This window comes from Triplophysa rosa, linkage group LG12 (genome assembly GCF_024868665.1).
Source record: "Triplophysa rosa linkage group LG12, Trosa_1v2, whole genome shotgun sequence".
NCBI lineage: Eukaryota > Metazoa > Chordata > Actinopteri > Cypriniformes > Nemacheilidae > Triplophysa > Triplophysa rosa.
This window is the reverse complement of record NC_079901.1, coordinates 24,031,058-24,056,238: the sequence shown is the minus strand read 5'-3', so window position 1 is coordinate 24,056,238 and position 25,181 is coordinate 24,031,058. Positions and strand designations below refer to the sequence as shown.

Genomic DNA, 25,181 nt, shown 5'->3' with positions numbered 1-25,181 from the left:
ACGCACTGGATTTTCAGTGTAATTTAAATTAGGATAAATAGTCAAACACTCCCATATTTGTAAGTCGCTTTGAATAAAAGCGCCTGCTGAATAAATGTAAATTATATTCAGGAATAAAAATGTTCAAATTAAAATTAATCAGATGTTTGATTCTTAAATTGCAGTTAACTGAAGAGACTGATCAAAGATTTAGTCAAGTATAAAACAGGGTATAACAATGCAACTTTAAAGGCTGGAATACACTACACTATCTGACCAGATTTAAAAAAACTAGACATCAAACACTGCAGACTTAATTTTTGAAAGTTTGCAAAGAAAAACAGGGCATCACATACTACACGATCAAATCTGCAGACTGGCACAGACTTCCTGACAAAGACAAGATCCAGACTGAAAATCTGGGCAAAATCTGAGCAAAAGTCTTGTATTCCAGCCTTAAATGAATAGTTTACCTTCAAAATCCATTTACTCAGCCTGTTGTCATTTTAAACCTGTGTGATTTTCATTCTTCTGCAAAACACAGGATACAAGATATTTAAAAATATATATATTGGTAAACAAAAAACGGTCCCCATTGACTTGCATTACAAAGAAGTGTTTTAACGGTTTTCTGTTACCAACATTTTTAAAAAAATACCTTATTTTGTGTTCTGCAGGTCTGAAATGACAAGAGGGCATGTATATAATGTATATAAGGACAGAATTTTTTTATTTTAAGGTGAACTATTCCCTTAACAGAACCAAAAGGATACATCATGAAACATGCAGCAATTAGTAAACAATGCCACACCCAGAACACACGATTTTAAGTTTTTTAATTATGTTTACTTAGTGCTGAATTTTTAATAATTAAATTAAGTGGGCAATGGGCATTTAAAAGCACACATTCAAAACATTTAACATTGCAGAAATCTAGATTATTTACAGAATCAAGATAAAACTGCAGTGATGGAGATATCATTTTATTACTTTAAGTGATTATTCAAAGAATGTTATATGATAAGAAGGGACAGTATAACTTAAGTCAATATTACACAAGGGAGGCCAGTTACAGAAAAGAACTCTATTATTCCAGCTGTCTGTCATACTGTTGCATCGCTAAAAGAACAGATCTTGCCACATATTTTACAAATGTGGATTCTCTACATTGCGAAACATTAAAGGGGTGCTTTAACGCCGTTTCATGCATTCTGACTTCTTTACAATGTAAAACGTGCTGGCATCACATGCTTAACATGGTCAAATTGTCAAAAAACGAGTTGGACGTATGATGTAGTATTTCTGTGCTCGATACACTCCCCCAAGGTTCGTAAAGGTTCCGGAAAGTTTTTTTTTGAATATGAAAAACCGTTACGTAACAACTTTTCTAAGTCCCTTATTGGGCAATTCTCCCGGAAAAGCACGCCAACGGCAAGGCGAAAGAAATAGCCCGCCCACGCGTCAACCGACGAGCGATAGGAAAACCCGCTTACCATCAAGATTGGCTGCACTGTGGGCCTGCAGCTGCAGCTCGTTACTCTTGCAATAGTGAGAGAAGTTGAGGTGTGTTTGTTTGTTCACTGCATTTCAGTAAAGGATGTAATATAAACGGTGGATATAACGCTGGATTTGCAGATCTTTTGAAACTGATAGATGGAGCGGTCCCAGCGCTAAAAGATGCCAGACATGAACCGCACGGGGTCAGTGAAACTAAGTCATACGTCTGTGTTTTGTTGGCAATCGGCATGTACGTGCATAATGTAAACAACACAAACTTATAGTGAATCAACAGTTATGCAGGGATAATGCGATGATGTATTGTGTGCTCGTAATTTAGTTCCTCTGCCCGCACACCCCCAGCGGGTCGTTTGATTTCGGATATAATCTTACAGCTGTATCTATATTTTATAAATTTGATCAAACTAAATACTTTTCGAAGATACTAAGTATGCAATGCTACTCTATAGATACTCAATATTATTATGAGATACCTTTAATTCATTTCTCAAATCCCCATTTCCAGGTCACACTTGGCCTATATGTTGGAGCTCACATTAATCACCACCATTTGAAAGTCAGTTTATAGAAGAAGTCGTTGCTCTTGAAGAGAAACGCTTTGCTGTGTGGCTGGATTTTAACGTTATATCCTTTGGCTTCTATGTCCATTTTAATGCAATCTAACAGGTCCTCCCCTGAAGCTGGAGCTTTCCACGGACCGAAGGTCACCACAGATTCTTTTAGGGCGCCGAGACTGTCAATAGCATCTTTGTATCTGGCCAAATCATCTTCTGTCTTGACAACACACACAATTATTGTGGAGTACCGTGAGGCGATGGCTTCTGCTCTGGCTACTTTAACAATCACCTCCAGGTTTTCACGGTAATTGGGCACACGGTTCAAGAACTGCTGTCTTCCCACAGTCTCGCCGAAAAACTGCGGTGTCTCCTCGATGGCTTTGACCAGGAGTTTGATGTCGTAGTACAATGCATCTTTATGCACTTCCTGTAAGTGTTTGGTAGGAAGGTTCTCCGTTCTGAGGTACTCGAGGATATACCCAAAGTGAGTCCCGTCACGATCTATGAAGTAACGACCCTCTGAATCCATCCGAGCTTTGGATGACCCATTAAACAGGTCTGCCAGTGTGGAGTCTGGGAACTTACGAATGGTCGCAAGAGTTGTGCTGAAGACATGACCCCCGATATTGAGCTGTACAACCTGAGATTTCTGAAGACAAAGAAAACAGACATTTAAGAAGACCAAATGCTTAACATTTGAGTGGTTTGTTTGAAAACTGCTGACCACCTTTTGTCATGATCGATTTAACAGAGAAGTGGGATGGACAATCACACAATGCACCAAGATTTAAAGAAACTATGTAATTATTTATCATATGATGGATTTTACTACAAAATGAGCTTATATAAATATGATATTGTTTGTTATGATATGATAAGATTTTTTAACTCAGTATACCACTGACAAATTGAATAAAACAAATGCGGTGCTTAACAAAAACACTTTTCTTATTTCAAAAGCCACCTCACCTGAATAAATACTGCAGGAAAATGTAAAAATTGTAATATAAATGTACTACATAATAGTAATTACTACACTTATGCTATAGGCTACTGTAGTGTTCTGAAGTATTAGTTATTTGTTAGACTGTAGTAAATAGTCAACGTTCATATTTCTAAGAAAAAGTTTTAAAAAAAAACACTAGTTTTTTTAGGAATTCTACTAGTTTAGTTTACTATAGTAAATACTTAATACAGCAGTACTTTTCATGTGAGAGAGATACTGTACACCAACAAAAACGTTCTCAGGCACAGTCGTTTGCGGTTTCAAAAAGAATATACTTTCAAAGTACTTTATTCATCTGTCACGGTAAAACAGGAGATACAAATATATAAATGGTCATTTAAAAAACACGGTTACAACGTTTACTATGATAAAATCCTGGTTAATTTACTTATAGAATGAAGGTTTCGTTGAGAACTAGGTACTATTTGCTTTGAAGGTGGTGCTGCTGCTCTGGAAAACGCGATCTAGCGCGAACTTGAACACAACGACACGGAGAATACAATGTTACAATGTGTCAGAAAGTCATAAAACGCATTGAAAGCGTAGTTACAAAGTGACACATTCGTTGATTTTAACAGTATTTCGCATAACACATCAGGCAGAGGAAGCAACACAGCTGTTACGACAAACTTACAATCACGAAAACATTATCAATTCAATAACATCTGTGTTTAAAAGTAACATGTATTCGTCTTACCGACTTAACAGGAGACGTGGACTGTTTTCCAGTAGATTTACAGTCTGGTAAACTCATGTTTTTTAATCTTCAGCTCTTCACACAATCCAGACATCAGCAGGTGTGTGTGTGTGTGTGTGTGTGTGTGTGTGTGTGTGTGTGTGTAACTTTGTAAGACCCACCCATGACACACACACACACACACGTTCAGGTAGAGCAGCACCACACGTACTTACATCACTTACCTTCCCAAACTAAAAACATTCACATTTTAAATGACTTCGGGTTAGTTTTATTAGTTCTAGGTTTTATTAGTTTCTACAACCTAGACCAAACGTAGCATTTTATGCGCACTATGCTAAACTGTTGTTTGAAACCCATGACTGTACTGTTCATGTTATGTTCACTTCACAGCACTCTCTCCAAGGTTTATAAATCTGAGCATCGGGTTTATATCTAGTAATTAAACAACAACCTTCTCAGGTTTACATTACACTGAATTAAACCTCCCTATAGCATTTTGAGCAGTGTTTTGTATCATGAGGGGAGGGCTTTTTAAATAAAGGCTTACCTCACAAAAACATCTTAATTTGTTCACACTCACATTGTTAAGAATTTTCATTTTGGATAAACGATCCTTATAGCAGCACAATTATTGATACCACTTGTCCAGATATGCCACACCTAACCAGTCACCAGAAGGTAGAATATATCTCAAAATTCTGATTTCTCTAAAACTTTCACAGGCATTCTGAGACACCGTTAGCTAATGACTGCTATTCTTAGATTTAGATCTTTTCAGGCATTAGATTTCACACAAATGTGTTTAAAACTACTAAAAAATAAGCATTGAAATCATTTACAACATGGTTGTAATGCAACACGGATTAAAGCAAACGAACACAATTGTTTTTACCCCATTTATTAATTTTTTATACAGAAAATTGTAGAACTTCCATCAGTGTCTCCTGAACCTGTTAGAAAGACAAAAATCTTGTTAGAACAACAAAACTGCCAAACATGAATCAGTCACACAACAACAAAATGATAACCTTCTCAGACAAATGCCTCGATGTCTTCACTAAGAGGACACACCTCTGAGGAACTAAAGCCAGAGGCACAGAACGTGTCCCTGACCCAGAAATCCCCAGAGACGGGCCCTCATCTGTCTCGTCATCGTCTCATCAATGAAGGGAATGTGAACATCAGATGACCCTAATATAGCGACTGAGCCCAATGGTAGTTTACGGCACAACTACCTCAGCTAACTTTGTTCATAACTAGTCCCCTGAAAGGTACTTCCTGATCATACCAGTTTATGCAGTCGGCACTGGAGTTCCCTGTGGCATCACGGGAACCTCAGGCTTGGCTCCCTTCTGTTCAGAAATTGGGGTGGTGGGAAGAACCTCATCTTTGGGCTCCACAATGCTGACGTGGTCAGGGAGGGGCTTCTTAGGGCCGATCTTACCGCTGGGGTCCCAGGGCAGCATGATTTTCACCTTGATTCCAAGCACACCTGTGAACAGGTAGATGACAAAATATTAGTATTATTCTAATCAAAATACATTCGTCAATGAATCGACAACATGTGACTATTAACGGCTACAGCAGCCTATTTAAGCTCTCACAAGTTTTACATCTAGATTCATTTTTATACAAACACCACATTCAGAAGCCTTCTCAGACTAACGCTTCTAGATCTTCACACTGCTATGACGAATCAAAGACAGATGTACGGAAATTAACCAAGACTGTTTTGAAACCCTCCAGTTCTGGTTTATTTTATCATCACTGAAGGAAGTTTTTTTTAATGCCACAGACACTGCTAGATTAAGGCTGAAGCATGGTTCCCTTTTAACGCATATGCGAGGGACAGCGTACAGTGCACGTGACACAAATTTCGTCATGGGAATAGTACGCGCACCACCGACATTTAGTTTGCATACAAAGTACAGGTCATGCATGAGCACTCCTTTTCTTGCAGTAATTAGTTTAACCACCAGGTGGACACCGGGTCCTGGGAGCACAGATTTAAGGTAGTATAAAAACCCTGACCCCTGTAGGCCCAGAGAGGTATTGAAATGTCAATGCGCAAGTGTCAAAACCCGTGTACGCGTCGAAGGACGAATACTTTGCAAGGCTATGCGTTCACATACGCTCGCACTTAAAAAATGTAGCATACCACAGGCATTAGGTGTAGGTGTTTACAAACCAGTAATTGTTTGGCGTCAATGAGATCAAACCAGGCACGACACACCAAAATGACAAAAGAATGCACATACAACTAAAGGATTTGAAAATGACAACAGACCCTTCTCAGACAAATGCCTCGATGTCTTCAATATAAGAGGACACACACCTCTGAGGAACTAAAGCCAGAAGCACAAAACGTGACCCTGACCCAGAAATCCTCAGAGACGGGCCCTCATCTGTCTCGTCATCGTATCATCACTGAAGGGAATGTGAGCTTAACACCACAACAGGAGCCCACCAGTATACAATAAGGCACCACCAAACTTTGCCGTTACTCACCCTGTCTGAGCAGTACGTGACGGACAGCAGTATCAACGTAGTAGTTAACAGGGTCTCCGCTGTGAATCATCAGGCCATCCACAAACTTCATGGACTTGGCTCTCTGACCTCTCAGCTTACCAGAGACAACAACTTCACAACCCCTGGCTCCACTCTCCATGATGAAACGCAGCACACCATAGCAGGCCCTGGAGAGAGAACAAACACGATATAGAATTACAAAAGCAAAGCAAACAGGATTCAGCCACAATACAGCTTCATAACTGAAAAACAACATCGCTCGCTTTCTACCCCTCTCAGACAAATGCCTCTATGTCTTCAAGCAAAAAGGACTCTCTGCCTTGAGGACCTGCAGCCAGACACACAGAACGTGGATCTGACCCAGAATCCTCAGACAGAAGGGTCATTTTCCGACTCGTCATCGTATCATCACTGAAGGGAGCTTAAACTGCATGGAAGCAGCCAAGTGCACAGTACGACACTGAAGCATGCTGGGAAAGGAGCTCACCTACGGACAGCCAGACCTCCGAGCAGCTTGTAGCGCAGTGACTCTGCCTGAGCAATGGCACACAGACCACGGGTGGCGACCTTCTCAGCATAGAGCTACAAAAAAATAATGCAATAGTCCTCAGAATCGATGACTTAACACATGACTTGTGGCGTTTTGTAGTTTGACAGACAGTCACTGATAAATGCTGTTGTATAGAAAACAACAGCTAGAATATTCTTCAAGATACTCCTTGTGTGTTTCACAAACACAAACATATCTGAAACAAATTGAGGATAAGAAATCATCTACCACAATTTTGTTCAAGGTGGACCGTGACCATCAGTATGACATCATCCTACCTCCACACTTCCCTCGGGGAAGCCAAAACGCTTCTGAACCACAGCAGTAAGTTCACGAATACGGCGGCCTTTCTCTCCCAGGACGTTCTGGGTTCTGAAAGATGCCAATCGGTTAGTTATGAGTGTGCATGAACAACCTATATCAGTTTGTTCAAGTGCAATTTTCGTGATTAAAAATGCAATATTCCTCACCTGGTAGCTAGGATAATGATCTCTGTTCTGGTTGGTGTGACACGGACTTCGACGCCGGAGTATCCATCCTCAGCCAGCTCTCGGGTCAGGAACTCATTCAGCTCGGCTTTGAAGACTCCGTCTGATACAAACTGTAAAACAGTACACATGAATATCATTATTGCACAAACTACAACACACCACTGACAACAGGCATCACTGATTAGACAACACTGAACCATTAAGTCATTCTTTTATGCTAGTACATTTTAAGTCTTTCCTGTACAAGTGATCTATTGGTTCCAGTCGGTTATAATGTTTTTAATGATTTCTATTCTTTTCAGCAGGGCGATCACAATTTAAAAGCATTGATATATTTCTGGAAACAAAGCTCAATTTTGTGCTACATAACATATGAAAAGAGACCAACATTTGAACCCCCGGACACTTCAACTCCACATTACCCACACCAGAATTAAGTGTCGTTTTCTACCCCTCTCAGACAAATGCCTCGATGTCTTCAAGCAAAGAGGACTCTGTTTTGAGGACCTGCAGCCAGAAGCACAAAACATGCACCTGACCCAGAATCCTCGAACAGAACCGGTCCTTTTCCGACTCGTCATCGTATCATCACTGAGGGAAATTCACACTGCATGCACTCTTATGGTTTCCATTGCATATGCCACTATACCTTCAAATTGTTTAATAATAAAACCATTCTGTTATGCTAGTTTTAAGCCTTTTCATCAACTTCAAGCTGAATAACAACTGAATTGCGACTGACATCTAACCCGACACACCAACTCCACACCAGAATTAAGTGTAATTTTCTAACAACAACATTAATGCTAGCTTTCCAAAACATACAGAAAACTTATTTTATTACAACATTTTAACTAGCGTCCTGCTCGTCTGTGTTATGAATCTAGTGCGCGCGCCGCTTGCTTCATCTGCCATGTTTTACCTCAGATTCTCTGACGCCGGAATCCAGATCAATCGCTCTTTACTGCTCTATAAAATCATCATCTGAACTCTTAAAACCATAACGACGGATCGTTGTTGTTATACACCGCTCATATTTCTCAACTCCGCTCTTTAATAAGCATGTTTTGGATAAAATTCGTACCAACCTTTCTCTTCTTCGAGATTTGCACCGCCATCTTGACGGAGGCCGCAGACAGGAAAGGAATGAACAGAAAAGCGGAAGAAGATTTATCGCAAAGAATTACTTCCGTATGACCAGATGTGGTCATGGGGATTGTAGTCTTAGCTGTCGCACTCTTTACCGACACCGTTTATGTAGCGATATATCATTGCTAAAACGACAGAATTTTGCGTAAATAAATAAAACAAATATAGCCTATAGATATCGTCGCCTTGGAATAAGGTTCAATCTGTATTCTCAGCAGTTTTGAGATAACGGGCTTCAAAGTTTTTGCATTCCATTTGACTTTCATTAAAACCTTTTTGTTTTCTAAAAAGTGTACAAAACTTACAATAACACACTCTATGCTATTTTAAATGTTTTATTTTATGAAAAACACATTTTTAATGAAGCACATATTTTGTCATTTTAAGCTTTCAGTCATTACAATGTTTTTGAAATTCATCTTCACACTGCAAATTAAATGCACTATTATGTTTACAATACATGTATTAATTTAGCAGACATTTCCATCCAACGTATATGAAGCAAAAATCAAGTAGAGTCTACAATGCTATTCTTGATACATTTATACAAAATAATAAAACATTTATATGTGCTGTAATATAGATTAGATTCAGACAAACATGTAAATTCAGTCTAACATTATATTGTTAGAACAAAACCATGCTGTGAGCATTACATCAAATGCTAGATCTAGATCTAGTTTAGAAAAATTTTGAGGCCAAATCAACCCAGGTTATATTAGGATTTACTAGAGGTGACCGAACCAATGGCTTATCCAATGGACACAAAAGTTCTGGGCTTTGACCAAACCTCTTCCACCTTTCATTAACAGCATAAATCCCAACAGATCCATCCTCAAACCCCACATACACGAACAAATGCTCAGACACGGTTAGAGCAGAAATGTTCTTACACAGGTAGAACCTGCCTACAATTTCACCATCGGTCATACATATGACTACCAACATTGGCTTTTCATGAAGATCACAGTAAGCATTCTGACACTCCTGAGAAGAGTAACATACATATACAACATACTGTCCAGAAACTCCTACATACAGCGGCTTCTGTAGAGGTCCAATGGTTCTTAAAGAGCAGAGCTTACTGTTGGAAAGATCCAAGATGTTTATTGTGGATGCAGCAACCGAAAGTATGGCGTATCCTCCATCTGATGACAGTCTGAAGACCTCAGGTTGGCACATCAAAGAGTTTGGCAGCTGGAGTTGATGGCAAACAGTATCTTCTGTTAACCTCCAAGTGTACAAAGCACCTGAAGCTGAAACAACAACCACAAAATCTGGATGGTCAGGCAGAGGATGAAAAGCATTCACATCTGATTCATCAGGACACCAAAAGCGTTTGCAAACATTACCAGACCAAAGACTCATAGCCAGGAGGTCTCCACGGTTCTGACCTAAAAGGAAGGTGCTCTCTGGAGAAATGATGGCATTCTTGAGGTCCGTATGAATGCTACAAACCACCTTTCCACTCAGCAGTTTCCACACCCTAGATGGTCCTTTATCTGACAAAGCAACTCCAGAATAACCCTTAGAAGTTATTAGAATGTTGACTGCACGACTCCCAGCGATCCTGTACATGTTTTCCCCACTGTTGGTGTTCCACACATAGATGTCTCCTGTTGCTATAGTCACCAGATAATCCCCATCTGCAGAGATAGACATGGACTGCACTGAACCGTGATGAAGAAAGTGCTCTTCTACTCTGCCACTAGAGACCACCCACTTCCACACAAGCTCTGAGCCATCTGCAGAATAACAACTTTCTCCGTGCAATCCCACCAGCACTGTTTCTACTCTCCTACCTGATTTTGGTGCCAAGGCTGAAGCGGTGATGAGGTCCATGTTCCAAATAAGAACACTGGCATTTGTGATGGCTGCCAGGTGAGTCGCTCCACATTTCAGAAGTTTATTTGCTTGACAGGTAACAGTGTCCAGACTCGACACACACTGCCCAGTAACACGGTTCCACACTAGCAGAAACGGGCAGTTATCCACCAAAGCAATGATGAAGTGCGAGTCTTCATCCATTATCGCTTGCTTAATTGTTTTACCTTTCGGGGGATTGAATTGGTCAAGGACTTCCATTTGATCAATGTCAATAAATTCTATTTGTTGCTTTTTACAAATCAGGAGAAGGTTCTCCTTTGTGTGGTCTGTGTTCAACACCTTTCCCTTGGTTCTGCAGGTTAAAAGTTTAATCAGAACCGGCTCTGATATAATCTCGAGGTTCCAAACAAACACGTTACCAGCTTCATCTACGCATGTCATTATTCCTTCATCTTTAGAGAGAACCATGTCAATTATTGGCATTTCTTCTGGACAGATGAATGTAGCTAAAACCTTGTTATTGGGCAAGTCAAATATCATCACAGAGCTTTTCTTCTGTCCACAGTAAACGATATTACCATCTTCAGAACATGACACACATGTTATCTCATCAGTGCAGTGCAGTTGGGTATGTTTCTCTCTTTTAACAAATACACTGACAATGTTTTCTCTCTTCCACCACGAAATTAATTTCTCCTCAAACACCAAAGCACCAGCAAGAATGACGTTTTTACCCTTTTCATGGATTCTAACTTCCTGAGGTTGTGTGTCAACATTTACATCCCACAACACAAGTTTACCACAATGGGAAGTTAGAAGAAAAGTACTTCCAGAGCTACGGACACTTGTGAACTGCAGATCAGATGACTGGAGAAGTTTGAAGCCCTCAAATAAGCCTTCACTATAAACCCAAGCAGCACCATTCTCCAATACAACCACCACTGAGCCACCATCAGATCCAGCTGTGTGCGTTACCTGGAAAGCTTCTGACTCCTGCAGTGTATGGTGAGTATAAGGGATTGAAGGAACTGAGGATAAAACCGTATACACCTCGTTTTTTACAATCACACCATCAGATCGGCCTTGATGAACACAGTCCTCCAATGATGGTAAAACACTCAGAAAAGGGAAGAGTTTGGCCTGCAGTACTGTTGGCAGGTCAGCTGGGTTGTCATTCACTAGACAATAAGACGATCGCAAGATGATGTTGAGGAGCTTAAGGTTCCTGTGAGTTTCCAGTTGAGATGCCTTCTCAAGCCATAGGAACAAGTCATCGGACAGCATTGCATGAAACGTCGCCTGGAGGTATTCCTGACATGTCATCTGGTTACCTAGCTCATTGATCCTTCCGCTTTTCAACAGATGGAATGGAAGTTCAAGAAGTTTTCTCCGATTGGCACGTATTTTCTCTGACATACTCATAGGAGTGGACTTCCAGGGTTGACTTGGCGCTTGTCTGTCAATGTAAAAATCTGAAGATGGCGTTTCCGAGTCGTCGTTGACTATCAAACGTTTTGCTGTGCCATTTGCCCAAGAGCCACTGAAATAGCATGCCAGAACATGATGTATGCTCTCACACGTATCTTCTGAACACAGGTACCTCTTGCGTACGATCCAAGGGAAGTGTCCGCTGATCCAGAAAAGGACTTGGGTACCCAAAATGTTCCTCAGCACTAGAAACTCTTCAAGGTCCAAAAGAAGAGTTTCCACCAAAACCTCAGGCACCCTTAACATAAGTGGTATGCAGTCATCTGATGGAAGGAAAGAGGCTAGAACTTCATCATCACAAGAGAGAACATCCGTTAGTTCAGCCGGGCTCAGGCCATACCTGGCTAAGGTAAGATAGCTTAACACTTTGGAGACTATGGTATTGCCGTGCTTCCACTCCAGATGATCAAACATCAACTCAATGTTATTACGGACCCCTTGTACCAGACTGTTCTTTGTTACCTCGAGATCTGACCTCCAGAGGCTTGCCTGTTTGTGAAGAAGATGCACATATAACGGAAGAGGACATTCCTTTAAAGCCTGATTCACATACATCTGTTGGCCTGAAGTGATTTTCCTGTTGCTTGCCTGTAGAAGTGTTGTTAGTAACTGGTTACAGCTTTTACCTTCCACCGGTTGTAACTCGCAGAACAGGGCTGTATCTTGGCAATACGTCTTTAGAGTAGAAATAATGTCCGGCCTGTCTGTGGTGATGGACATGAGAACTTTTACATTTGGAGGTAAAAATTTGGGAAGCCATTTGAAGTCAAGTGGTTCAGCAGTATTTGGTAGTTGGTCAAGTCCGTCTATCATGAGCACTAGAGGATTTCTGAACGAGCTTGTGGTTAGGAGCCTGTTGAAGTTTTCTTTTAGTTGAAGGACATTATTGACAGAATTGCTTGGTTCAATCTGTTGACTAATGTCTTTGAGAAGCTGTCTCAGGGAGCTGCTGATATCTATGAAGTTCACAATGATCACAGGATCCAGGTGCTCTAACCACATAGATGCCTGTAAACAGAAAAGGCCACATTAGCGTCATCGGATATTAACATGAGTAGCATTTCTTATTTGTCAAATTTAAGTTTAAATAGTTTTTGGGAGATACCTGACTTGCACAGTGAGCCAGCAGCACACTTTTGCCTGAGCACTCTCTTCCAGTGAGTACAAAGGGAAATGTTGTGTTTTTCTCCTCTAGGTATGATTTAACATGTTTGACTTCTGGACGGTCAATTCTGTAAAAAGAAGAAAAGATGCAGCGCAAGTCTTTCTGGGCACATTCATCGCCCAGAAAATTAGAAACCATCTTTTCCTTTGAGAAGGCATCATCAATGAGATGTTTAAGATCCACTTGCAGCTGCTCTCTCAGACCAACAGCAAAGTTGAGTCTCATCTCATGTGTGTAACCATCCTGATCACTGCATTCTGTGGTGGTGGTATACACCAGGGCTTTATGAGAAGCAACCAAACTTGGTAGAAAGTGATCTCGTAGTTGGGACAGTCGATCTGACTGGGCTGGATCCTTTGAGGAGAATCCTCTTGCTTTTCTTCGGATGCTTATTTTATGAACATAGCAAAGACATCTTGCTTTATTGTTGTCGGAACGGTCTTCATGTGCATATTGGATGTCATTCTCAAGGGCTGCTGACACAAAAATCGCACAACAGATCATTTTTAGAAGTACATGTATGTAGTAATGAGACAAAGAGTGACACTGACTTACCAGACCGAAAATATTTCTGAGCAGCGTCATGTGTCATCGTGTCCTCTTGGACGCACTGGGTAACGACATCTTGAAGGATCTTTCTCAGCTCACAAAGTATCTCAGAGCAGGTCTTCTCCTCGATTGGATTCTTGGTCTAATGGTGAGAAATTAAGGATGTTAGGTAGATTGAAACTTGCTCTTGTACTCCAATAATGTAAAACAAGTTTCTTGCCAGGATAGTATGAGGTTTAGTGCATCCTGCCGGATTGAGAACCAAACAAAATGAGGGAGGTATGACGTTCTCATCTCTCTGGTAACATCTCTCCAGGATTTCACTCTTGAGATTCATGCTCTGGCAGGCCTGCAGAAGACACTGGAACTCTGAAGCTTCTATCTGCTGAGGCAAACATGCATCTCCATACTGTTCACCAACCAACCCCTGAGATGAAAGAGAAAACATTCACATTTATATTTATATTTATTTACACTCTAAGAAATGCTGGGTTGTTTTCAACCCATGTTTGGGTAAAACCAATCGTTGGGTTATAAATTAATCTATGGTGGGTTGTTCTAACAACCCAACATTTTTTAGGTTGCACTTTCATTCACTTGAGAAACTTTTTGTCCAAGTAATTTATAGTAAATTGAAGTTAAACATTATGTTATCACAATCTTAAAATGCAGGTTTTTTTAAATAAGGACAAAGTAACAGTTTATATTAATTTAAAAATGTCCATATTTTCCCAACCATGTGTGCATGTTCTGAGATTGGAACCTGTGACCTTGGCATTGCTAGTGTGATGTGCTACTAGATAGGGAAAAAACTGAACAAGAAAACAAGAATTTTTACAAACAACAATGTTACCACAAAGAAAGGGCCCAGAGAGTTTCTTCTGCAGTTATCCAACATCTGCATGCGTCTCTGCTGTGAAGGCCAGTTGGTGGGATCTGTCGGTTCATAAGGATCAATAACCTGCAGACAGTCAGCACTGTTAAGAACACAATCTGAACCAAATTGACAGTAAACTGCACTTTAACACAAAGGATAGATTAGAAAAAGACATGAACCTCAGTCAAAATGACTCATCACATCACCACAGCTCAACATGGTTCATAGATTAAAAATACGTATAGCTTTTCAAAAGTAATGGACAATACAGGCCATACTGTCCCGTATTTGGATCAATTCCATAATTAATCATTCATGATGTTTTGATTATCGTGGCGACAGGGGGTCTGTTAAATGCTCACTGCTCCAATAAAAGAGATAAACATAATTTATTCATACGTCTTGATGCCAACACAATAGCTTGTTGCAAAATCATTTGTTCTTGTCAAACAGAAAGAAAAACAACTAAAGATTCTTCTCAGAAAAGAACTTGAACTCTGGAGGAATTAAATTTGTTAAACAGATGATGTGTCGAATGTTTTCTCACCCTGAAGTCAACTCCATATGTGCGTCTGCAGTATTCTCTCAGTTCAGGGAAGGTCTTCCCTCTTAATAACCTCCTCTCAACCACAGATTCTGAAAGATGAATTTACACTTCACTCTTTACAGGCTCACATCCCTTGATAGTTTATGGATCAACACTAATAAGGTTAGAATCAACTACTAGGTCAGCATCAAAATTTGACAGCATTGATAGAAGTCATGCTTCTTGGCTCTCCCCATCAGTTACGTAACGCTGGTTCTCTAGCTCTATTTGTTGGTGGAGTTTCTCTGGAGTTTCAAAGTAAATAAAAAAATCTGGGTGTCATTTTAGAGTCTTTTGTGCTGAACACCGTTAAGACCTCGTTTTTCCATCTCAGAAATATTGCATGCATACGTCCAATGTTGGCTTACTCTGTTGCGGAAGGTTGATTCATTTTGTAGTTTTTTTCCCATATTGATTACTGTAATGCCTTTCTTATTGGAGTTTCCAAATTCTGCATTAACAAATTTCAACATTTGCAAAATTCAGCTGCAAGAATTCTGGCTGGGACTAGGAGTGTTGCTCACATAACTCCTGTTTTGGCTTTGTTGCATTGGCTCCCAATAAGATTCCATCTTGATTTTTAAGTTTTCACGTTAACATATAAGGCACTGGTCTGGCTCCTCAGTATTTGGCCGAGCTTTTAACACTTTTCATCCCAGAGTGGTCTTCCAGTTGTTTCTAAAACACGGTTGCGTTCTAGGGGTGATAGAGCTTTTTCATTATGCCCCCAAATAGTGGAATTTGCTCCCGGTTGACATCAGGGAAGCAAATTTATCAGGTATTTTTAAATCTTGTCTTAAATCGTTTTATTTTAGGCTGGCTTTTAATTTATTTATTATTATGTAATCATGTAACTTTCATGTTGATTTATACAGTATTGTTGTGTTTGCTTGTGTTGTACAGCACTACGAGAAAGCAACTTTTAAAGGTGTTTTATAAAATAAATGTATTATTATTATTATTTTCTTTAATACAGGGGTTTTCAAACTTTATGATGCCAAGGACCACAAAATAAAACGAACCTTTTGTGAGGGACCCCCATTTGAAAATACATAGTTATCTATAATTTTTTGTGTAAAGAAACATTTAAACTTTGTTAGATAAATATGATATTATATACAACATAACAACATACAACTTAAATAGTTGGCTTTCACTTGGAGTGCGAAAAAAAAGAGAAAAACTCTTTAGAAAGATACAAATATAAACAATTCTGGAATCTGTGTAGCAAAAAAGCAGATAAACACTTGAAACAATCATAATGTTCAGTAGACTTTTAAATGTTTGTCCCCCTCGCAACCTTTTGGAGGCCCCCTGGGGGTCCCCGGACCCCAGTTTAAAAACCCCTGCTTTAATACACGTTCGTGTTATCATGCATGATTCATGTGTAATTCCAAAATAAAGCAGTGCTTGTCTTCATTATCTTTTAGCAAAATGCAATAATTTGCTCTACCTTTGAAACCACTTTCCTCAGAGCATATAATGTAAAATCATTAGTTTTAAATATTCCTTTAACCAATGAACTGAAAGACCCAGTGGTGCAGAAAGTGCTGGGAATGTTGGCCATTTAAAGCTTCAATATTTTCACACCACAACACAATGTAACACCACATTTTTTGCTGTTTATCCATTAGAGCAACAAAACAACAACAACAACAACTATACATCCATTAATTTTGTCTGAGCACATGTAACTGTAGGGCTACAAATGGACACGTTTAAATGATATAAACACAAAAAAAAAGAAACGAAAGGTTAATACATACCCTCTGGGTTGGAGCACAAATACACTTTAACACAAGCCATCCGAATTCTCTTCAGAGTGAAAACATCTTATTTACTGCCATGTGGCCACATAAAATGAACATAATGAAACATTTTGTTCTCCTTTAACAATGTGAGAAATCCACAAGTATTACTCAGAGAGTCAGACCGCTGTATGTCCTCGCTCTCATTTCCCCACAGGAAACATGTTTGTTATTTACATGGAATTCTGCGAGAACCGCCCACCCTTTCAAAACTAACAGACTAAAAGCATTACTTGATAAGCAGTTTATTGTCTAACAAAGAATTATTACCATCTGGCCATTGTTATAGGACATCAAAAGCAGCTAAACATACTGTATATAAACCTTTGTGCCGCATCCTATAGATGGGTAGTGTATGTACAACACAGGCAAAATTCTACTTTCACAAAAGGCTGAAGAATAAAGTTTAGAAATTTACACACTCATAGGGTAAAAGAGGGCTTAAAACTTAAAAAAAAAAAATGGGACCAAATGTTGGTTTGAATTTATTGATAAAAGATCCATAAAACAACAACAACGAAACAGAGGAACTTTCCTCAATTTTTTTATTTAACATTTGTACACAATAAATACAAATAATTTTACAGCTAATAATATGCAGAACGAATATTTTTCACCTGTTCTCCGATATTGTCACTGCAGGCAACAGTCAATTGTTGTTTTTCCATCGGTTCTCTAGCAGCTCTGAATGACTTTCAAATTTTAAGAAATGCAAATAAAAACACTTTTAAACAAAACAACTAGATTATGCCGCTAACGCTATTGAAGAAGCTCCAAAGAGGTGAAACTGGCCAAGAAAACTGGGAGCGTCATAAAAAAATCCTAAATTTGCGTTCGTTTTGTAGGCGAGAACAATTTTTGACACGATGGGCTTTAACCTCTAACCATAAACTTCAAAACAAGTTTGATAACATTCAAAAGATCTCAACGAGATCAACAAGAAAATAGGCTGTGATCGAGGAAAATAGAAAACAAAGAGAAGATTTTCCAACATCTTCCGCTCTGATAAAAAAAAGGCTACCGAACAAATGTTTGTTTTTCTACGACATCTCACTCTTACACACTCAAGTTCTTTTCATAATCACCCTGTTCTTGCTTAACAGAACTATGGTACCATTTCACAAAATGGAGCTTTTTTATCTCTTTCCATCGTCTATATTATGGAATAAACATATCTCTTACATAACTGTGTGGGAAAATTATAACCAATCACACGTACAAGATTAATAACACAACCTCGGGCAGCTTGAGCATTGACGAGAGGCAGCTGGGATACTAAGACAAATAAAACCGTATAAAATAAAGGGTCAGTCAAAGCACTGTGAATCCAGAAAAGTGCAGGGACAAGTTAAAAGATATGCACATGGAGAACTTTACAGGTGATAAATCCACGATGAAGTAAATGACACGCATTTCAATTGTACCAATGAAATGCCACAAAAGAAAAACAAAAGAACATAGCTGCCCCCGTACAGAGGAAATGCACTTAGGACACAACAAAAGATTCAAACGAAACGTCTCCATATCAGTCTTTCCATCACATATCAGTCTTTTCTGTGCTTGTCTGAGGGAACCAAACAGGTTCATCCCCATTTAAATACTGCCAAAAAAAGACAAGAAAAAATGTCTTGTGTTGTTCTGGACAGTGGTGATACAATGACAAATGCGTTAGGCTGGAAAAAGCACTTTAACTGATATTTGTATATTCATCTGTATATTTCAATGATTATGTTCCGCCCGATCACACACACACACACACGCACGCACGCACGCACGCACGCACGTCAACACATTTTCGCTCAGAAACGTCACAACATCCTTAAATCGGTCTCCGCGAGTTCTTTTGAGGACTAAATATTAGTAATACGTACAAACACTGGTCTTCATAATGAAAAGCTGAGGAAGGATATAGTTTTGAAGGTTAGTACATTTTTCAGATCAACACGACAAAAGAGAAATATCCCGGCTGGGGGAAGGAGGCAAAAGAGCAGAAAAGAGGAAAGGAACCCGCCTCTCTTCTCTTCTGTCTAGCTCTCGTCTCCGTCCCCTCTTTCCACTTTTCTCCTCCTCTCTTTTCATACAACCGTATGTCCAGTTCCCTTTCTCCTTGAGATGTCCCTTTGATCTCACACATTCCTATGACGACAGTAATGTACTGTGCTGTTACACATGAAAATACGTAAATGGTAAATATTCCCGACCGACCCCTTCTGTATTCTCCCAGCGTTCCTAGTATTGCATGTCCGGCTCTTTGAAAAGCCCGCTGAAGGTATGAATGTGCAAGTCTGCCGAATCAACAAACACCTACAAAATCCTCCTTTCTACTCATCAGTCTATTTGCGTAAATGCTGCTGTCGTTGAGTGGATTTATGAACTTTGTACAAGAATTACGAATACAAGGATTAACGTTTGGCATGAAAGCGCTTTAAGGCACCAAACAGTCTGTGTAGGTGTTTTTAGGAAAAGAGGTGGCGATGCCGTCGAGATGCTGTTCTCCGGCCCTCAGGGAAATAAGGATGCTCATAGGGTGGAATAAAGAAAGCCCCGCCCCTCCGGAGAGCAGTGAGAGGGGTTGGAGGTCAAATGGGGTTGTTCTCCGGCCAGTGGGGCGGAGCTCTACACCAGCGTGATCTCCACCTCTTCAGTTTTCTCCACAGGCTTGCGGGGGTGTTGCTTTGGAGGAGGAGGAGCTGCCCGAACCTACAGACACAGGGATTGTTACTCGATTGCTATTGCCAGAACACAAGGATTTAAATGATGTTTGAACGAGCATCAATAAAAAATGTGCTTGTCATGAAAGTGATGCAAATAGATCTTAACGCTCCTTCATCTTTTATAAGCACAAAAATATTCAATAATATTTCATATTAATCGGATAGTCGATGGCCCAGGAATGTCAGTTGCTAACATTCTTCCAAATATCTTTACTTGTGTTCAACAGAACAAAGAAATTTATACAGGTTTGGAACAACTTGAGGGTGAGTAAATCGTGACAGAATTTTCATTTTTGGGAGAACTATCCCTTTGAGGTACATTATTATATATTTTTAAGTAATATATAATATAGACATTTACACAACGAAAAACCCATTCAAATCATGTAGTCATCTATAGTTCACATACGGGTCTGAGTTTGCCAGGCCCGGATCCCTCTGGAGTGAGTCTCAACGGTTGCGAGAAACCTGGACTCTCTGGACTTAAGGTGGAACTGTGATCTAAACCAAACACAAAAGAGTCTCACATTTATTTTGAACATTCAGACTCGTAGCTGGAGAAAGGTCTCTGTCTGCTATTGAAACACAGATATGATGACAGAAGATGGCGACTCGTGTCTTACTGTGAACAGGTGCTTTCTGCAGCACAGGCAGTTTGTGTTCTCCGTTGACGGACGGCGAGCGGGGCAGGGAGGGGGCGGAGCTTGTCTCCGGGCTCGTGTACGGACTGCATGGAGGCTGATCGTATAACGGTAGAGGAGGAAGAGATGCATGAAGCCTTTGGCACGGTGACACCTGTGAAAAACACAGCGTGTGTTTGTGTTTTCCTTAAACAAGATGGAAGCATTGCATGTGTGGGTTTGTCATAAACCACAAAATCTTCTGGAATTTGGTCGTTTACAATATAGCACGCTATACAAATCATTTTTTAGAAGCTGATCAGGCAGCTTCCCCGCTCCGTCGAAGGGGGGTGGAGTTTAACCGGACACAGATTTGGCACGCCGGCGGATAACACGCTAATTACAGGAAGGAAGAAACCGCGCCTGTACCGGTCACACATACCAGACATCAGACATAACACCGAGTTTCAATGTTTACAAAGCGGAGAGAGCTTGAGTTTTCTTACTTGCGCGTCCGTCAGCCAGTGAGAGTCTCCGTTCTCCGACGCCGTCAGATCCTCCACCAGCACGGACGGAAAGACGCCCACTCGCCCGTTAAACTCGCCCTCCCAAAAGCCGTCGTCCTCCTGGTTGTCTTTGTTGAGGATGCGGATGATGGCGCCCTCGGGGAAGGACAGCTCGTCGTCTGTCTGACCCTCATAGTCGTACATGGCCTTAACAAAACTCACTGAGAGAGAGACGAAGAGAAAACAAGAAGAGAGAGAGAGGTGTTACTGAGTTTCTACAAATAGGTGTGAACAGTTTGAAGACACGAGCCAAGAGAACAAGATAAACGTCCGCATCAACACAAACACAACGCGGTGTTTATTGTATGAGAGACTCACTGCTGGCGTCTCCGTTGAAGCTTCCAGAGGTCAGCTCGGGTTCTGTTGAGTTACTGGAGGTGTGCGACCGCGAGTCCAGAGCGGCGAGAGACTGCAGCATGCTCAGAATGCTGTTGGACGTGGGGATCTGCAGGTATTTCTCCGGAACGTAGCCCACCAGACCGGACTTATTCCGCGCCTGGAAATGCAAGAAAATGTGTCCAAAACATTTCATTAAAGAGTAACCATTACAATGTCCTTAAAATCACATGTCATGCGGTGTGTGATGTCGCTGTGTGTGAATGTGAGCAGTCTGCCAAGTTGTAAACTTATTAGCTTGGGAAAAAGGAGTCGACTCTGAATCATGCGAACGAGTCATCTGTCGTTCTAATTTCAATTCCGGGGCGGATTTGCGTCACTCCGTGTAATGCCCGCCTACGTTCCATTTGCGACTCTGCATGCTGTAGACCAATCACAGCAGACTAGACCATCCGACCAATCAGATCAGAGTAGGCTGACAGAAAGGAGGGGAGTGGACGGATGAATCGCCGAACGAATCATTTGAGAATCAGTCAAGAAGTGAGGTAATAATAACCGCCTATTATTGGAAAATTAAAGTGTTTTTACACAGTGTATGTACGTAAACTTGTTGTTGGACACTTCATAAACCACAGTTGGAATCACAAAATATTCCTAATATAATTTAATAAAATCACGACATATTTACTCTTTAATGATAATGCAACAGGTGAGAACATTTGTATTCGGTGGAGTTCTGTAGGTAAACAGTCTGTGTCTGTTCATGTGTGTTCATGTTCATGCGTGTGTGCTATAAATGCACTATGTAATCGATTTGTGGAAATAAAGAGCAGGCGTTTAAGCCGCATCTGCAGGAGAAAACGTGTGCTTTACCTTCACCCAGTCCTCCATGTCTCCATCTTCTATGACCTCCAACATCTCATGCTCATCGATTGTTAGCTCATCCGGCTGGGAGGCCTGAAAGAGAGAGAGACAACGAGAGAGAGAAAACCTGTATCAATAAATAGTTACATTTTGTTTCAATGTTAGGTAACAAACACTAACCTACCAACATGTGCCTTTCAGCAAACTATTTACTTATGCCTACTGGGCAAACACTACAAAGAAAAAAACATTATGGAGCCGAGGTACTGAGAAAATAAACTCCTGGAGGAAAACATGCTAATCGAAGAATTCTGTTTTTATCGCTTTTTTGTGTAAAGGACCATCGTGTCATTTTAGCGACATCTAGTGGCGAGGTCGTGAATTGCAACCAACCGCTCACTCCACCCCTACGGAGGCTAAGAGAGGATTAAGATGTTGTCACATTTTCGCTTCTTTCCCGAATGAGAACGTATTTACGAAACCCCCAAAAAAGGGGGGCCGTGGCCCACAAGGGGGCCTCGGGATGACTAATAATTTCTAAATGAGACAAAACGAGCATTGAAATGCATTTTCAAACAAGTTTTATGATCTTAGAATGAGCTGTTTCTATCTACATACACCGCGGGTCCACTTGCACGGAATTGGCGATGTTGTTTCTACAGTAGCCCTAAACCAAAAAACTGGAAACTCAAAATTTCTACCCAATAAAATATTTCAGAGCTTGACATTAACTGGAAAAATGTTTATTCAATATAAAAACGGACACATAAGGCTTCATTATGTAAGGTCTTTATACACCTCTGAAAAGACTCAGTTATGTATATTATATTGCATTTCTGTCAAAAGAGCCTCCAAAAAGTCACACACTGGACCTTTAACATGAATGCTGTAAAATAGCTAAATGTATTAGTAGCTTTTAGACATTGAACATATTTTTCGATTACATCTTCTATATCTTCTATTACAGACACACCGAGGAACCTGTACACATCTAAAGAATCACAGACCGGAAAAACAGGACACAATTGGTCTTTGTTTTCAATCAGGTGCCATTCAGTCCATTTGACAAGAATAAATGCCATAAATCTCATTTAAATGCTTTTCAGTATTTTAAATGTAAGAGTGACTAACGTTTCAGAAAGTTTCATGTTTCAAACTAATCATGTGACCAAATCCACGACAACAAGGCGTTTAAAACAACATCATGTTTGTGAAGAAAGACTGACAGGGTTTACATGAAAACATGGCATCTTCTCTTACCTTGTAGGAGTAAAGCACCTTACAGGTGAGCGGATAGTTCCTCAAGGTCCCTGAAGGACTTGAGCTGCTGTCGTCATGCGTTTCCATGTTCTCCTCTAATTCTTCTCCTTCCTCTCGCTCCAAATCCACCGTGGTCTACAGAAACAAATGCCACTTTTACTAGGGTAACAAACTATTTTGCACTCGCTTAAAATGGCACGGCAACTCTGTGTTAATACGAAGGCAAATGATCCACGGGTTGAAAGCGGGCAGGTGTGTGGAAGGCAGGTCATTTCATTGGTCAGGAGGTGATCAGGTGACCACAGTCCCCGTGAGTAAAAACGTGGCAACAGAGCGCAGATCACAGGCACCGGAAACTCACACCCGTGACCATTCAGAGACATAATGCATGTCGAACATAACCGGCTTTTATTGGCTCGAGGGTTGAAAACTGATCCCAAGTCAGCGAAGGTCAGCAGTCATAAGCCACACCCACCGCTGACATAAAACACCACAGACATTAGAGGCTGTGGGAGAACACTGTAAGGTCATTGTTATCTTAAAGCCTGTGGATAATATTTCTATTTTCTGCACTAAATACACATATTTATATTTCAATGCATTTCACCCCAAAATAAAAATTCTGTCATCATTTACTCACCCTCGAGTTCTGTATGTACTTCTATGTTTTGATAAACACAGAGAAAGATGTTCTTAGCCACCATTGACTACCATAGTAGGAAAAATGGTGACCCAGAACTGTTTGCTTTCCAACATTCTTCAAAATATCATCTTTTGTGTTCAACGGATGAAAGAAATGTTTAAAGCTATTTTCCTACTATTCTGGGAGAACTATCCCTTTAACTTTTCTTATATTTCCTTCTCTCTCTTTCTCGCTCTATCTCATCTGCCATTTATGCCTTTTGGTAGATGATTTAAAACTATATATTGTGTACTATCAAACCCCTGTCTCTTTCTCTTCATCTTTGTCGGTCGCTCTCTGTCTGTCCGTCTCTCTCTCTGTCTGTGCCAAACCTATCCGACTATCTTTCTTCTGCAGAACACAAAAGAAGATATTCTGAAGAATGTTGATAACCAAACAGCATTGAACCCCGCTGACATCTATTGTATGAACACAAAATATCTTCTATTGTGTTACGCAGAAGAAAGCCCCACAATTTCTTAGGAGTGTGTAAATGAGATACTCACTGAAAGAGAGAGGTCGTGGGTGGTGAGGGTGGGCAGCGATGCCCAGCGCTCATTCTCTAACTCCTCCATCACCTGATTCATGGCGCTCTTTAACCACGTGTCCACTGAGACGCCCACCTGCCGCAGAAGATCCAGACGAGCTTCAGCCTTCAGCTTCACCGTCTGAGAGAGAGAGAGAGTGTGAGTGAGTGAGTGAGTGAGTGAGTGAGTGAGTGAGTGAGTGAGTGAGTGAGTGAGAGAGTGTGAGTGAGTGAGTGAGTGAGTGAGTGAGTGAGTGAGAGATAGAGAGAGTGTGAGTGAGTGAGTGAGTGAGTGAGTGAGTGAGTGAGTGAGTGAGTGAGTGAGTGAGTGAGTGAGTGAGTGAGTGAGTGAGTGAGTGAGTGAGTGAGTGAGTGAGTGAGTGAGTGAGTGAGTGAGTGAGTGAGTGAGTGAGTGAGTGAGTGAGTGAGTGAGTGAGTGAGTGAGTGAGTGAGTGAGTGAGTGAGTGAGTGAGTGAGTGAGTGAGTGAGTGAGTGAGTGAGTGAGTGAGTGAGTGAGTGAGTGAGTGAGTGAGTGAGTGAGTGAGTGAGTGAGTGAGTGAGTGAGTGAGTGAGTGAGTGAGTGAGTGAGTGAGTGAGTGAGTGAGTGAGTGAGTGAGTGAGTGAGTGAGTGAGTGAGTGAGTGAGTGAGTGAGTGAGTGAGTGAGTGAGTGAGTGAGTGAGTGAGTGAGTGAGTGAGTGAGTGAGTGAGTGAGTGAGTGAGTGAGTGAGTGAGTGAGTGAGTGAGTGAGTGAGTGAGTGAGTGAGTGAGTGAGTGAGTGAGTGAGTGAGTGAGTGAGTGAGTGAGTGAGTGAGTGAGTGAGTGAGTGAGTGAGT

The 25,181-nt window shown here is 40.7% G+C and overlaps 4 protein-coding genes and 4 non-coding genes across 13 annotated transcripts in view; all 8 read right to left on the bottom strand.

The window, feature by feature from the left end:
• Positions 1 to 949: 949 nt before the first annotated feature.
• On the bottom strand, positions 950 to 4,532 carry kctd14 (potassium channel tetramerization domain containing 14). The gene is made up of 2 exons (XM_057347323.1): positions 3,758 to 4,532; positions 950 to 2,703 (listed from the first exon to the last, which is right to left on the bottom strand). Exons 1-2 carry the CDS (start codon positions 3,812 to 3,814, stop codon positions 2,038 to 2,040), a joined length of 723 nt encoding a protein of 240 aa, XP_057203306.1. The 5' UTR covers positions 3,815 to 4,532; the 3' UTR covers positions 950 to 2,037.
• A 110-nt stretch (positions 4,533 to 4,642) lies between these two features.
• rps3 (ribosomal protein S3) lies at positions 4,643 to 8,507 on the bottom strand. The gene is made up of 7 exons (XM_057347322.1): positions 8,419 to 8,507; positions 7,310 to 7,440; positions 7,118 to 7,211; positions 6,777 to 6,871; positions 6,269 to 6,456; positions 5,049 to 5,252; positions 4,643 to 4,710 (listed from the first exon to the last, which is right to left on the bottom strand). The coding sequence occupies exons 1-6, from the start codon at positions 8,446 to 8,448 to the stop codon at positions 5,053 to 5,055; spliced, it is 738 nt and encodes a 245-aa protein (XP_057203305.1). The 5' UTR covers positions 8,449 to 8,507; the 3' UTR covers positions 4,643 to 4,710; positions 5,049 to 5,052.
• LOC130563330 (small nucleolar RNA SNORD15) lies at positions 4,788 to 4,929 on the bottom strand. Its single transcript, XR_008964099.1, has one exon. It is a non-coding gene; the product is annotated as a small nucleolar RNA SNORD15 (small nucleolar RNA).
• LOC130563329 (small nucleolar RNA SNORD15) lies at positions 6,048 to 6,193 on the bottom strand. The gene has a single exon (XR_008964098.1). It is a non-coding gene; the product is annotated as a small nucleolar RNA SNORD15 (small nucleolar RNA).
• On the bottom strand, positions 6,560 to 6,706 carry LOC130563327 (small nucleolar RNA SNORD15). Its single transcript, XR_008964096.1, has one exon. It is a non-coding gene; the product is annotated as a small nucleolar RNA SNORD15 (small nucleolar RNA).
• LOC130563328 (small nucleolar RNA SNORD15) lies at positions 7,782 to 7,927 on the bottom strand. Its single transcript, XR_008964097.1, has one exon. It is a non-coding gene; the product is annotated as a small nucleolar RNA SNORD15 (small nucleolar RNA).
• Positions 8,508 to 8,801: 294 nt separating the features above from the next.
• LOC130562386 (NACHT and WD repeat domain-containing protein 2) lies at positions 8,802 to 17,126 on the bottom strand. 4 transcript variants are annotated; one of them, XM_057347307.1, is made up of 8 exons: positions 16,738 to 17,126; positions 14,933 to 15,021; positions 14,362 to 14,469; positions 13,729 to 13,935; positions 13,515 to 13,650; positions 12,900 to 13,435; positions 9,832 to 12,802; positions 8,802 to 9,735 (listed from the first exon to the last, which is right to left on the bottom strand). In XM_057347307.1, exons 1-8 carry the CDS (start codon positions 16,775 to 16,777, stop codon positions 9,161 to 9,163), a joined length of 4,662 nt encoding a protein of 1,553 aa, XP_057203290.1. In that variant the 5' UTR covers positions 16,778 to 17,126; the 3' UTR covers positions 8,802 to 9,160. The 4 variants fall into 4 exon arrangements, with proteins under 4 accessions (XP_057203290.1, XP_057203291.1, XP_057203288.1 ...); XM_057347308.1 differs by having other exon boundaries at positions 8,802 to 10,125; positions 10,282 to 12,802; XM_057347305.1 differs by having other exon boundaries at positions 8,802 to 12,802.
• A 192-nt stretch (positions 17,127 to 17,318) lies between these two features.
• Positions 17,319 to 25,181, bottom strand: part of LOC130562389 (F-BAR and double SH3 domains protein 2) — a 64,009-nt gene continuing 56,146 nt past the window's right edge. Inside the window, exons 12-19 of one of the 3 annotated variants that reach the window (XM_057347317.1) lie at positions 24,328 to 24,489; positions 23,140 to 23,274; positions 21,889 to 21,972; positions 20,998 to 21,175; positions 20,620 to 20,840; positions 20,117 to 20,288; positions 19,903 to 19,994; positions 17,319 to 19,479 (exon numbers count right to left, since the gene is read on the bottom strand). In XM_057347317.1, the coding sequence (XP_057203300.1) occupies positions 19,396 to 19,479; positions 19,903 to 19,994; positions 20,117 to 20,288; positions 20,620 to 20,840; positions 20,998 to 21,175; positions 21,889 to 21,972; positions 23,140 to 23,274; positions 24,328 to 24,489 (1,128 nt within the window). In that variant the 3' untranslated portion in view covers positions 17,319 to 19,395. The remainder of the gene's footprint in view (positions 19,480 to 19,902; positions 19,995 to 20,116; positions 20,289 to 20,619; positions 20,841 to 20,997; positions 21,176 to 21,888; positions 21,973 to 23,139; positions 23,275 to 24,327; positions 24,490 to 25,181) is intronic. The other 2 variants (XM_057347315.1, XM_057347316.1) reach the window with 2 other exon arrangements.